Here is a 14,894-nt window from a genome sequence, read left to right as displayed (position 1 = left end):
TCCGCATTAAATGTGAACAAAATAAACATTGACACGTGTAAAGATTAGGGCTGGAAGCCTGAAAACGGCCTAAAAAGGTATTTTCGTCATGGTAAAATGATGATAAGTTGCTCCAATATATAAGGTGCAGGAGCAGAATGAATTTGCTCGGAAGAGAAGCTTCACACATCATCTGAGTAAAAAATAATAAGTGAAGCTGGGGAGCAATTGTAGGGAGGTATTCCCGAGCAGGCCCAAGAAGCACCCGAGCATGGAGCTTATGAAAGGTCAACACGATTGACCGGTGACACGTAAAGCCACTGTTCAAAGTACCTTGTTCGGCTATGAGAGAGCCGAACAAAAGGAGAACCCCCCCCCCCCCCAAAAAAAAGGAATGGTCCAAATAATTGATAAAAGACCAGTTACATGTGAAGTAACTGGTCCAGGCCCTCTGTTCGGCAACGAGATGGCCGAACAAGGAAAGAGCTCCAAATCGATTGTTGGAGTTTGAGGAACATTCTGGAAAGATCCAGAAATGTTGGTATTCCGTTAAGGAATAAGATCCCGAGAATATAGGATCTAAGAAAGATACCCAATGAGAATGGATGTTCGGCTCTTTAAGGAAAAGAATCCTAAAAGGACTCTTTTCCATAAACTGATAAAGGAAACGAGAATCCTTGATGTCATGGGTTTCCTATACGAGTTAGGAATCCTATGGCAACAGGAATGCTTGGGCAACAAGCATACGCATATCTATAAATATGAGGTAAACCTAGAGGTAAAAGGTACGCAATACATTGCATTCTATTTGCTTTCCTATTGATAATTAGGGTTTGAATGCTAGTACGTGATACTAACAAAGGCATCGGAGGGCCTTTGCCACGAGAGGCAAAGGTGCACTCACTCCTTGTCTGTTTTGCAGGACAGGGGTTTCATTGACAAATTAGGGTTACGTTCAAGAGGCACGAGAAGCCGTTGCATTCCAGTGCTGTTTAAAGCACTACTTGAATTTATCCACCTACATCTTTGGCCCAATTGGTTCATTTTCCTTTTAGCCCTTGGCTTAGATCAATGTAGCCACTTGGCTTAGCTCATTTTTCTCAATCTTTGTTTTTCTTTTTTTATTCCTCCTGGGGTATGCCCTTGTGGGCTGTACATTCGCTTAGCCTCTTTTTCTATTTCAAGCTATTTTACAAACCACCCCCCCCCCCAAAAAAAAAAAAAAAAAGAAGCTTTGACAACACATCTTTGACCAAAAAGAACAAATAAGGAGAGAGAGGATCTCCTTGCCGAAGACCCCTTTCTGGAGAGACTTTGGTTCTCGATTCGCCATTGGCCTGCACCTCAAACTTAACTGTAGCAACACATTCAATTGTCCATTGTACCCATTTTTTGTGGAAACCCATCTTTAACATCACAGCTTCTAAGAAGTCCCATTCTACCCTGTCATAGGCTTTGTGAAAATCCAACTTGATTGCCATAAAACCTTCCTTCCCTTGCTTTTTGCGTTTAAGAAAATGAAAAGTTTCATGGGCAATGAGGATATTGTCTTGGACAAAATGGTGTTTAACCTAATGCTTATGATGTTTGTATTGGTTGTAAAGAGCTAGATGTTGTCAACTAATTCATTGAGTGCATGTGTGTAAATAGTCGACGTCATTACTTAGAACTAGGGATTTCTTCGATATCATGCAACAAGATGCCCTCGATAGACAATGGTGACAACAAATTCATGTAGATTGATTGGGACTCAAGGTTTGGCTTGGTTTGGCTTGGTTATGGAGGTCACTACTTGTTTCCAAACTTCTACTGTCATGATTTTTACCGTTTCCATCTTTTCCTTTCTTATGTGGGTGTCTCGATATCTATATGTACATTGTGATTTGAGTTGTAAGTCGTCTGGGCCTTCTTCCTGAGGAGGTTAGTTTGTCAACTAAAAGAGTTGGATACAAATGAACACATTCTTGCGAACCTACTAGGATGGAGTGATCAAGTCAAATGTGACAAACCATAGATGCAGATGTTCAACAGTTGGGGTAATGTTCAGTGGTAGAAAAAATAATTATTGTGGTGTGATGTCCTAATTAGATGAGACATATTTGAGGTTTACCAGCATATATTACATGGACAGCTGTAGTGTTACAGAGTACATGATAATTTGGATACAGTGTAGTGGTTGTTTTTAGAGTTGCCAAACTTGACTTGAACACATTTCATATGATCTGGAACTATGATATGATCATCAGCTGCATCAGGTGGATGGAAATTCGTCCAATTGGAAATTTGTCCAACTGCTCTAGATTGTATAGCCTATGGCAGCAAATTGCTACTGCTGTTCTGCTGTTGTTTCGTTGCTACTGACTAATTAGGATGCTATTTTACTGCCTTATTATGCAGTTGGTTGGTGCTGTTCTTGGTTGTTAACTCAGGTAGCAATCAAGCTGCCTTATTCAGCCTTGTGTTCTTTTGTGACTTTAGAAAATATTGCAAAATCCAAGTGTTGTTGTCCAGTTTGAAAGGCCTAGTTTGTGTTCTTTTGATGTTGTCCAGTTTGTGTTCTTTTGATGCTATCCAGGTCGTACAGGCCTTTGGCATATTCATGTATAATTTGGTTTTGTATAGGCCTGTGGCTTATTAGTTTTAGTTCTTATCAAGAATGAACGATCTCATAAACTTTGTCCATATGCTGAGGAAAGCTACAGGTAGGATTTCGTACAAGTGGTTTTGTATGATTCACTCACCGAGTTTCTAGCAGTTTAGACCACGGACAATTCACTCTACCATAGTAATCGGATTGGTTAGAATGTAAAGACAAGATTAGATGATGTTCGGTAGGGTTTGACTAAGTTCTTTATGTCATTTACTTCAACATTTGCATTGCTGAAGTGATCTGAGTGGGATTTTTGTACATTACCCGTATATAGAAGCTAATGTGGTTGTGGCTTCCCATGTAATAATTTGGATTATAGACGTTTTCCACTTTTGTTTTCCTATCTTTCTTCATTATAATTTCTGTAGCTTTGCTCATTAAAAAATATGATCTGGTTGCTCTACGGAGAGAGCTTTCTTTTTCCTTGATAGCTTATGGTAGATGTCAGGCCTCGAATCATCAGGTGGACGAGGAAAAACAATGCGAATGATATAGGGGGAATAGGAAGCTGGGAAATGATCAAGAATCACACAAGAAACTAAATACTAACGCTGACAAGCGACAAGTGATTTCTTTATAACGGAATGAAACATGGAAATAAAATCCAAGATGCATGTTGGACGATTGGTTGAAACTAAAGAACTGATAAAGTCCTTGTGGTCACTAAGTACATAATAAATGTCATGGGTTGACACTCTCAACTAGTGTGCCACAGAGCTTAGAGTTGGGATAAGGCACGGTGGATTTCCTCTTACATATTTTTGAAGTTCCTGGGCAATTTTTTTGGAGAGAATCCATTTCCGGTCGCTTATGCCTATGTCTAAATTTAAGTTCTCAATATTACTTCTATTGCGTTCCATTTAAGGTTAGTGGGGGTTATGATTTTTCAAATGGTATCTCTAATTCTTAGGCTGGAAACACAAATCTTTAATCGCATTTTAGGTTAGAAATGTTGAAGGTCTTCTTTTTATTTTTCTTAACGAACTTCTTTTTATTTTTCTAACCCAGCCGTCTGCTTACGCTAATACTTTTCGAAGTGCTTCAGTGTTGTGCCGGCAACATTGTAGGATCTTTAGGTGGTGCGTCTGTCTTGTGTTGGAGGAGTATTTGTAAAGACACCCTGAAGTGGTTTTTCTCTTTTTGCTCTAGCAAAGCCTCTTTCTCTTTTTCATGTTTTCGGGCAGCTGCATGTTTGAATTTCTGATGTATGTATATGATTCAGATTTTAGTTGTGCTTGTGTGATAATGATACAAGGCTAAAAAGTTCATGCCATATTCGCTTCAAAATCAATTTTCTATGACTCCTAAAAAAAATATTTGCAACCAAATGTTTTTTGTGTGTGTGTGTTTCAAGCAGACATATTCACTTCATTTGTATTTTTACAGAGATTACGACACATTAGCAGACTACGTCATCAACTACCGTGCATTCGCCCTCTACTACCAAATTTGATATACTTCGAGTGAGCTCTCTCTACCTCTATCTCCCCATTTCATGTTGTAAGCTATACAAAAATTATTGTGATTTGCACTTGGCGGTGGTTAATCATTGTTGATAATTGATTATGCAAGCTATACGAAAAATTAATGTTGTCATAAGTCTTGTTATCTGCCTTGCTAGTTCATATTATTGATGAAAGTTGTATTTCTTGTTTTGTTCTTTCTTGCAAGGAAAATCATATATACTTTATGGCCATGTTGGAAACTTTTATTTCATATCAAATGTTGAGTGATTTACTTATATATCCCTTCGACTTTATCCGAAAGTTCAATTTGGTCCTTCAAGTTCCAATTTCAACAAATAAAACCTTTAATTTGCAAATTTGTTCCAATGTCATCCATCCGTTGGGTGCCGTTAAGAATCTGGGCGGAAAATGAGTATGTGCCCATCACGTGATCTTTCCCAAGGGCATATTTTCCCATTCCCATCCTTTCCCTGACTTCCTTATGGGTTTCCTGCTCCTTCAGTCCTCCACACTCCACTCCCTCACACTCCACGATCTAACCCAAAATCTGAGAATTCATCAACACCTCAAATTGAGTAAGACTAAGACAACCAAGACGGAATCAAGCCCCAATCAAATCAAATCAAATTCTGAGGTGGGTAAAGAAGATGCGGCAGAGGTGGATTGCTCTGCTTCTGTACCTAACTGTAGATTGAGAGATAGAAGCTGGAAATGGAGAATTTTTCGTGATAGAACAATACAAAGATTACAATGGGATAGAGGAAAAGGGTGAAGACAATTTAATTCTTGAAGGAAATGAAGTGTTGAGTTTAAGAAAACTTGTGGCGGAGGTGGTTGCTCTGTTTCTTTAACAAAGCAAGAAGAATATGGTAAAGGGGATTGTTCAAATTCGATGTAAAGTACAAGAATCTTCAATTAAAATCCCACCTCAGTGTCTGGAGTTCTTTGTTGGATACACAGTTATCGATTGTGTCGACTGATTCAGAAACAAATGAGAGTCAAAGTAATAATAGCTATCATGAAATGTGAAGCATTCCATTCAGAATAAACACATCTGTGCAGATTGGGGGTTGTCTTAAAGAATCATGAAAGTCGTATAGATAGTTTTTTTTTTTTCCTTTTGCTCTTGCTTCTGTCATGAGTCTCATGATAGCTGCTGTATAGCTTGTGTTATTGTAAAGGGATTTTATCCCTGACCTTGTTTTCTTTGTTGGAGCTTAATAAATTTTTGCACTTATCAAAAAAGAAAAAACAGTGCGGAGGAGGAGAAATATAATGATGAAAATCATGAGGCCAATTTCTGAAACTCATGAGGCCAATTTCTATTCCAAGTGTAGCGGCGCCGATCATTGAGATGAGGTAGAGCTCTCTGCCTTTGAGAGCTCTCTAAAATCCCATCAAGCAACTTTTTTTTTTTTTTTGATGTTGTAGCTCTAAGATGATTCTCAATGGAGATAGGGTTAGGAAGGGAGAAGAATGAGCAAATATGCCCCTGAGAAAGATCACGTGATGGGCACATGCTCATTTTCCGTCCAAATTAGTAACAGCATCCAACGGATGGATGACATTGGAACAAATTTGCAAATTAAAGGTTTTATTTGTTGAAATTGGAACTTGAAGGACCAAACTGAACTTTTGTGTAAAGTCGAAGGGATATATAAGTAAATCACTCCAAAATGTTTTAATCTATGCAATATGTAGGTATGAGGTTTCTACGACTAGGGACTTGATAACTGTTAACATTTCTAGGACACCAAAGTTCTTTTCGATGTGGGCTTGCTATTGTGCTTCATTGCTATATATACAAAACATAATTTGTTATTGCTTGTTAAGTTTAAGATTTGGTATTGAGGGTCATATTACTTTTGGAACATGAAATGATGCAATGAGTTAGGAAAAAGAAATTCAGACAATACAATATGGTCGCCACCATTTAGCGTGGATTTTTTTAGTAGTGCTAGGCTAAGTAATTTGGTTTGATTTAGAAGGGAGGAGAGATTGATAAAATATTATGTTGCCCAATATGAATAAATATGTTTGATTTAAAATTTTGGAGTTGCATATTTCTCTTTGATACCGATTTGAATTGATAGAGGCTAAGTTATTTTTTTTTATTAAGCTATCATGAATTGATTATGTTTGTCATCAGGCATGGACAAGGGTTGGATGTCATTAGGTAAGACTGCAGATGGGAGAATGAGTCAACCGTATCGTGACGGTGTAATGTCATTTCTTCATTTTGCTATGAAAGTTGTGGACCAAGAAGGCTATATTATGTGCCCGTGCATGAAGTGTGTAAACTATTGTCGGCAGTTGACTGGACATGTGCAAATACACTTGCTCCAATATGAGATTATGCAAAGTTACACTATTTGGCATAAGCATGGGGAACCTCGTATGTTAGATGAGGCTCAGCATCATTACGAAATGAATAGCAATGAGTATAGAGAATTTGGTGGTATTGATGCACTGGTAGAAGACCAAAGAAGAGGGGACTCAACCAATACAAACCCGAATGAGGAAGTGCAAAGCTTTAAAAAACTTTTAAATGATTCCAGGAAGGAGGTGTACCCAAATTGCTCAAGTTTTACTTTGTTGAGTTTTGTTATTAAGTTGTTTAATTTGAAGGTAACATACCACATGAGCAATAAAGCAATTGACTTGGGGTTGCATTTTTTGAGAAGACTTTTACCAGAGGGGAACTTAGTTCCCAAAGTCCACCAATGAAGCTAAAAAGATACTCCATAACTTAGGTTTGTCATACGAGCTCATTGATGCATGTATAAATGATTGTGTGCTTTTTCGGAAAGAGAATGCAAACTTGGATAAATGTCCAAAGTGTATGGTATCTAGGTACAAAATCAATGGTAGAAGGGGGAAAAAAATACCTCGTAAGATTTTGCGTTACCTCCCCGTGACTCCAAGGTTGAAAAAACTATACATGAATAAGAAGATAGCTAAGGACATGAGGTGGCAAAAGGACAAGCGTGTGGATGATGACGAATGGGTGCATCCAGCTGATGGTGATGAGTGGAAGGAGTTTAACACACAACATCCTGAGTTCGCATTGGAGCCTCGCAACGTGAGGTTAGGGATAGCCATTGATGGGTTCAACCCATTCGGTAACATGCATAATTCTTATAGCATATGGCCTGTCATTCTCATTCCCTATAACTTACCACCTTGGTTGATTATGAAAGAGCCATTTCTCATGTTATCATTATTAATTCCTGGAGATAAGCAACCAGGGATTGACATCGATGTTTATATGCAACCTTTGAAAGACGAGTTGAAGGAGTTATGGAATAATGGGGCATTAACGTATGATGCCTCAAGTGGTGAGAGTTTCCAGATGCGTGCAACTATGTGGTGGATAGTACATGATTGGCCTGCATTTGGTGACATATCTGGGAGGAGAACAAAGGGGCACTATGCTTGTTATCCTTGCAATGATGAACCCTTTTATGAATCTTTGAGAAGTAAGACTGCGTACCTTAGCCATCGAGCCTATTTGCCTGACAACCACCCTGAACGGCGAAAGAAGGCAGCCTACAATGGTAAGTGTGAAGAACGAAAGAGATCTTTGGAGTTGCCAGTGCATAAGATAGAAGAGCAATTGAAAAATGTACCAAAGATCTCATTCGGAAAAGATCCGAACAACAGAAAAAGGCCTCGTTATGAACCAAATTGGACAAAGGTTAGCATCTTGTATGATATGCCATGTTGTAAGAATCGAAAGCTTCTACATAACATTGATGTCATGCATGTGGAGAAAAATTTTGGTGAGGCACTTTGTGGAACTATGTTGGGCATTGAAGGGAAGAATAAGGATACAGGCAAGGCTCGAAACGACTTGGAAGATAGGGGCATACGAAAAGAGTTGTGGTTGACACAATGTCCCGATGGTTCATATATCAAGCCTTGCGCTGGTTTTTCATTAACACCTCAAAAAAAAGAGGAGTTCTTTGAATTCTTGAAATCAGTCAAGTATCCGGATGGCTATGCTGCAAATATATCAAGGTCAGTAAATATGAGAAATGGCAGATTAACGGGTTTGAAAAGTCACGACTACCATGTTCTCATACAATGAATTCTTCCTATTGGAATGCGGGGTTTTGTGGACAAAGAGATTAGCACAACACTGTTTGAGTTAGGTAGCTTTTTCCAGGACTTGTGTTCCAGAAAACTTAAGCGGTGTGAAATAGATAAATTGGAGGAACGTATAGTGCATATTCTATGCAAGCTTGAAAAGATCTTTCCTCTTGCCTTCTTTGATGTAATGGTGCACTTGGCCGTTCATTTGCCACGTGAGATTATTTTTGGAGGACCCGTGCACTTTCGGTGGATGTATCCAATTGAAAGGTTGTTTTACATAGCTAATATTTGCTAATGGACAATAAATTTTTTTTCATGTTTAATCTTACTCTTATCTCATTTTTGCTTCTAGCTTTCTAGGGAAATTGAAGAGGTTTGTTTCTAATAGAGCTCGACCAGAAGGTTCAATCGTAGAGGCTTACATTGTCAAGGAGTGTATAACATTTTGATCAATGTATTTGGATGGAGTTGAAACAGTGCATAATCGACCCGAACGAAATGAAGAACTTGGTGTACGTTGCCAAGGGTTGACGGTATTTACAGGCACAGCTCGTCCTATTCTCCCAATCACTAGAGATGGTCAGATGTCACAAGAACTTCGTGATATTGCTCATTGGTTCTTGTTGTACAATAGTCCGGAGTTGGAGAAGTATTTAGAGTATGTGTTTCTCCCAATTATATTGTATATTTTCCATCCTAGGTTAGGAATAAATATTAACAATATTTAATCCATTAACCACCTTTTTTGGAGTTGGGAACACAAGAATATGTTACCTATTCGAGCTGGAGAAAACATAACTCACAAGCAGCGAAAAGAATTTCCCAAATGGTTCAAAGATCGTGTAAGACATTAGATTATTAGTAACTCCATCTATTTTGCTTGTAAATAATATGATTAGTGCTAATAGAATCACTTTTACTTTGTATTTGATTGTAGATGAATAGATTGAGAGTTGAAGAGTCACCAGAGGCAACTGATGAGTTGTGGTCATTAGCGAATGGTCCTAATTTGTTAGTGAAGGAGTATTCTGGTTGCATAATCAATGGCGTAAGGTTCCACACAAGGGAAGTAGATGATCGTCGAACGAGTCAAAATAGTGGTGTGCTTGTAGTAGGTAATCACGAGGGTGAGATGCATGACTTTTATGGTCACTTAAGCAAAGTTTGGGAATTTGGATACAGATGCAGTAATAAAATTGTATTGTTCCAATGTGAATGGTATAACACTGGCAACACTGGTAGAACCAGAACAATACGAATTAATGCACATTGTACGAGCATTGATGTCAAAAGTCGATGATATCAATCTGACCCTTTTGTTCTTCCTAGCCAAGCGAAGCAAGTCTTTTACCTAAATGATACTAAATGGGGTAAGCCTTGGCAAGTCGTGCAACAAGTCCAACATAGGGGATTGTTTGATGTTCCAGAGGTTGGTAATGAAGAACCTGGGTATCCCATGGAATGTGATAATGCATTCCAACAAGAGAGCATTAGCTCAGTTGTTCCAATCGATGTTGAAGCAGAAGTTCATGGTCATAGGGATGGCGCTGAAGACGAAGTTATGTTGGGGGTTGGGCCTTTAGATGAAACAATAGAGGCTAGTGGTGATGACGAAGATGATGAAGACGATGAAATACCTGATGTGGAAATGGATCCTGATATGGATTATGATATGTAGTTATGTATTTGTGTAATGTGATAAATGTCCTTACAGTCATGAATGGTAGTTATGTTTTTGTGGATATGGATCTTGGTATGGATTATGATTTGTAGTTATGTTTTTGTGTATTGGGATAAATGTCCTTAAAGTCATGAATTGTAGTTACTTTTTGTTGGATATGGATCCTGGTATGGATTATTATATGTAGTTATGCTTTTTTGTATTGTGATAAATTTCTGTAAAGTCATGAATTGTTTTTTTACATCTATATCTTTTTTTCCCTTGTGCGATTATAAAAGAACCTAATTTTATATGATTATATTATTCGTTATCATGCTATGTCCTTTTATGCCTTGTAGTTGCAAAAACAAAATGGCAAATGGGAAGAGAAACTTCATCAAACCATGTTCTTTAGCAACTCTGAAGAAAACCAAATATGAGATGGCAAGAGATGAGAGAATGAAGGAGAACAATGAGAGATTGAAGGCTGCTGGGATTGACCGTATACTAGCTGATTTGAGGGGTTCGTCTTTGCCAAACTGTACGAATGAGAAGAGAATGGGTACTAAGAATGGGATAGATGATCCTGACTATATGCCACCAAGTATTGAGGATGCCAATGACGATGAGTCCTTTGATTCTCTTGAACATGAGGTACAATATGTATGATATATATAATGAGTGTTTTTGTGTGTGGCTTTACTCCATTTTGTTTTATGTAGTGCTTATACTTTTCTTGTATTGTGTTATGTTAGCTCCAACAGATACCACCGAGTGGACCAACAAGATCAGAAGTTGAGCTCCAGCATAACTCAACTCGTGTCCTTGAGAGGATGACTCGTTCAACACCACATCTTGTAGTTGAGTCCCAGCCCTCACCACCTCGCAACATAGAAATACAAAGTGAGGCAGCTGCAGTTAGCAGTGCTGGTAAGATGTTGAAGCTCTATTGCTGGGGATATTTTAAGTTTAATTTTTTCCATTGAATAACTAAATAATACTATTGTGCCATTAAAGTAGCTCCTAATAGACGCGGACATGGCATATCACGCGGACTAGAACTCCAAAGACTTGTTGAAAACAAAGGGAAACTACTTGTTCCCATCCCACCAGAGTATAATGCTCCGATGGGGACTTACGCTTCTAAATTGGCCTCTAAGATTGGTGTTGAGGTTCGTGCACAAGTAGAATACCTAAGTGTTAAAAGTTGGAAGGTTGTGGATGAGGGTATTAAGGCACCATTGTTTCAATCCCTAAAGGTACTTGCAATACCTATTTATTTTTGTAACTAATAGCACATAGTTAATGATTAATGCCAAATCTATTTATAGGATCAGTTTGACTTTGAAAGAGATCCAATTGATGTCAACAGGGCAACAACATCAAGGTGTGGGTGGAGATTGAGTGATCACACCCACAGGTTGTATAAGAAATTCAAAAAGCTTAAAGCAACCAAGGGGGAAGCGTATGCAAGAAGTCACCCACCTCCTCAAATTGCCATGGAGCAGTGGACTCGTTTGATTCAAAAGAAGTGGACAAACAAAGATTGGCTGGTAACCAAAACTTTTACCATTCTATATTGTACTTGTTTCAATGTTTGGGCACTCATGATAGTTAAAGAACACTATAAAACTTGAATCAAGTATTAGGCCTTGAGAGTTGACCATGGAGTGACTATGCACTTAGACTTGGATAACATGCTACAATATTTTTTAGTTGATCTATGAGAAAAATTGTCATCTTAGATTTGGCCGGTTTGCCTTGGTGTAGCTTGGTTTGTACTAGTTTTCCTTTACGTGTATGCTCATGTCCTCATTTGGGGCTCATTTCTATGTTTCAAGTACTGAGTTTTCTTATTTTTGTTGGTTGTTGGTGCTTCTAGCTTCGATCAGAGAAAAATATAGAAAATAGACGCAGTAACAAGACAAAGCACAGATGCGGGACGAAGTCTCTGGCAGTTAGAGTACATGAACATGTGCGTTTTTTCATTTCTCTCTTTACGTTTGATAAGCTCATTGGCATGCTAAATTAACCTCTTGAATATGAAATAACATCTGAGGCTCTAAAAAATGAGAGTCAACTGCCTAAATTGCCGGAGTTTTATAAATCCACTCACTATAATGACGACACGGGCAAGTGGATTGCTCCAAAATGCCAGAATAACTATGTACGTATATCAAGTAATTTTTGTGGATAGAAAATCAGCGTTTCAATTTACTTATGTTGTTTCAATTCATAAAAAATGGTAGGAGGAAATGGTCCAAGTAGACGCTGCACTTAATCAGGAAGGTGCTGCCCCATTAATAAGGGAGCAGATGTCCGTCACGGTGCTAAAGAATAGACCAGGTTATGTGAAAGGACTTGGCTTGAGGCCTTTGTCATCTATTAGGACCACATCTGAATATGACCTGTAAGCACTTGGCTTGAGGCCTTCATCCTCTGCCACGACCCCTGAATACGTGTCAGGCCTCGAGATGAAAATAGAGGCACAAAATGAGACCATCGAGAAGCTTTTGGAGGCAAATAGGTAGCAGCAGAAGATAAATGCTAGCATGATGGAGTTTCTCATTGAAAAAGGGTACACTAGACATGTTGGGAATGCTGAAACATCATCTAATGACTGACTGGTTAGTAGAATTCATTTATCATTTTCAAACTCTTTTCAATGAACTCATATATAAGTAATGCAATGGTTGATTGATTTAGTGTGGTATATGACAGATTTGGTGCAATTTTTTGTTTTATATATTCATGCAATTAGTGGATTTAGTTGAACTTCCAATAAGTGTCAGGATTGAGATGTTTTTTGTCCATGTCCGCACTTTGTAACTTATTAAAGCTATCTAGTTTTTCAGATTGGTATGTTGGTATGTTGGCTGTTATAGTTTCTGCTTTTCTGTTATATGACATCCTGCCATCTGGTGCTTGGTGGTGCCAAGTTAGATCCTTATTGTCGCAAGCTAGCTAGGTGATAACATTTGAACTACCTTGGAACCTTACATGAATGGCCAAAGTAGGGTATGGACAGTCTCACGTACGTGTTCGTGGTATCTTCCATCTGATAGAAAACCTTGTTGACATAATATAGATGGTGGGCCTGATCAACCTCGCATTATAAGGTTAACCTAGGGTGTCGTAGATCTATTCTAACCTCCAACAATAAATCATGTTGTAGTTTGTCCCACATCGTTTAAGTATCTCCTCCAAAAACTAGTATATATATTAGCCTGGGCAGCCTCTCCAATCATTGCCAATTGGCTTGTTGGATACTTTAGCAAATCACTGAATCTTTTATTACTCAACTCTTTGTTTGGATATTTGGAATTATGCCAGCTTCAAGTGATTGAAATGACTAAAACCAAAAGGTCATATGAGAAAGGCAAAGGAGAAAATATAGGTAAACATCTATGCCTAAACTCTACAGTACTTTCAGAATTCAAGCTATCTTCCACCAACAATAAGCCCACAAGGTCCTAAATATGTAAATAGAAAGAAATCCAACAATGAGTGAGTTTGACAGTGATTTCCTAATTGGATTCGTTAATCTTCAATACTTATTGAACCAATGTCCCTTTGTTTCCACTCATTCCAATTTCCCTTGCAAACAATGGTAATTGGTAATGACAGTTGGTTTGTAGAACCCCTAAAACTTGTCCAAGAAAGGTCCAGATAACAAAAGTGCCCCAGGTAAATACTTATGTCTAGAACTCGAGTGGTACTCTACATAAGACTGAGCATCATGCTTCTAACCTCTTTGTTAGAGGTCAGAATTCTCTCGGCAATTACAAGTTTGGGCTCCAACCTCTTTTAGTATTCAGGTTTTATGTTCTTTTCAGCCATTGGTAGCTCGCTTATTTACTGTTCCTAAACTTTCTGTACGTAGCTGTAAGAAGCGTCACCATCCCTTCTACTTCTTTTTTCCTTCTCCATCCAAGCATATTCTCTAGCGTCCTCAAAATTTTCAATGTCTCTGGCGCACTACGAACTCCGTTGTGTGAAGGTAATTTCAGCTTCGTGTTGGGCTTTGATTGAAGTGCTTATGATAAAAGACTAAATGCCACTGTTTTCCCTTTCCTAGCTGATTATATTACAAAGGTGGATCGATAACTATCAATTTAGTATTTTTTATGCACTTTTTGCTCATTCTTGAAATGCAACTGCAGAGCAGTGGTTGAGTCTAGCTAGTTTATTTACTTGTGGTGTTATTTAGGATTATGCAATGGTACGTGGATTATGAATCTTTTGTGCTGTTCATATTGTGCAAGTGTGTATATAAATATATAACTGCATATTTGATGGTTTCTTACTTTCTTTGATATGTTTACTATTTTTTTTCTTGGCAGCGTGTAAGATCGATGTTCTTTTTGGAGTTCATGGCTATGGGAGATGGAATTCAAAGAAGGATACATTGCAAAAGTTGGCCCCGAGGTGGTGTAGTATTTTGGAAAGATCCATCATGCTTTTTGAAAATCCTAGAGCATAAGTAGTGGTAAACTTGATATTTTATTTCTTGGGGCTAAACTTTGTTTTGATGGTTTGAAGAATGTTGTTTCCTGGGGCTAAAATTGATATTTTGTTTCTTGATAGTAGTGGTAAACTTGATATTTTGTTTCCTGGGGCTAAACTTTGTAGTTGAAATGATTTGGCTACTGATACACAGTAATGACAATTTGTTTACTTGAAAGTTATCAGATTTTTGCTATTTATGGTTATGATGGTCCATGGTTGTATGAGGTGGTGATAGATTTTAAATATAAGCAGGGAATGTATAAAAAATGTTTGCAAGAAGAAATATAGATGGCTTGCAATAGGCTGTTTTTTTGTTACGTATATGTAACATTAGCGAGGAAAAAATTTGTCTCTAAAAGCCTACAATGGGCTGCTTTCTGAAAGGAAATTACTTTGGCAGCGAGGAATTTATTCCTCGCCTAATATTTTTATTCATGTCATGTCTAGTGTTTGCGCGAGGAATTTTTCTTTTTTGGCGAGGATTTTTTTCCTCACAGATCACTTTTGGCGAGGATTTTTTTCTCGCCTATTATTT

At 38.0% G+C, this 14,894-nt stretch overlaps 1 protein-coding gene across 3 annotated transcripts in view; it reads left to right on the top strand.

The window, feature by feature from the left end:
- Positions 1 to 14,502, top strand: part of LOC131301500 (uncharacterized) — a 33,241-nt gene extending 18,739 nt beyond the window's left edge. The window contains exons 2-10 of one of the 3 annotated variants that reach the window (XM_058327843.1): positions 4,016 to 4,092; positions 10,210 to 10,504; positions 10,606 to 10,780; positions 10,868 to 11,109; positions 11,182 to 11,403; positions 11,733 to 11,825; positions 11,910 to 12,017; positions 12,100 to 12,477; positions 14,194 to 14,502. In XM_058327843.1, coding sequence (XP_058183826.1) covers positions 4,016 to 4,092; positions 10,210 to 10,504; positions 10,606 to 10,780; positions 10,868 to 11,109; positions 11,182 to 11,403; positions 11,733 to 11,825; positions 11,910 to 12,017; positions 12,100 to 12,264 — 1,377 coding nt within the window. In that variant the 3' untranslated portion in view covers positions 12,265 to 12,477; positions 14,194 to 14,502. Of the gene's footprint in view, positions 1 to 4,015; positions 4,093 to 8,923; positions 9,033 to 10,209; positions 10,505 to 10,605; positions 10,781 to 10,867; positions 11,110 to 11,181; positions 11,404 to 11,732; positions 11,826 to 11,909; positions 12,018 to 12,099; positions 12,478 to 14,193 lie in introns of those variants that run through there. The other 2 variants (XM_058327844.1, XM_058327845.1) reach the window with 2 other exon arrangements.
- Positions 14,503 to 14,894: the final 392 nt, after the last annotated feature.

The sequence above is a fragment of the Rhododendron vialii genome, chromosome 9a, assembly GCF_030253575.1.
Source record: "Rhododendron vialii isolate Sample 1 chromosome 9a, ASM3025357v1".
Taxonomy (NCBI): Eukaryota; Viridiplantae; Streptophyta; class Magnoliopsida; order Ericales; family Ericaceae; genus Rhododendron; species Rhododendron vialii.
The sequence above is the reverse complement of the archived record's forward strand: the minus strand, read 5'-3'. Positions and strand labels throughout refer to the sequence as shown.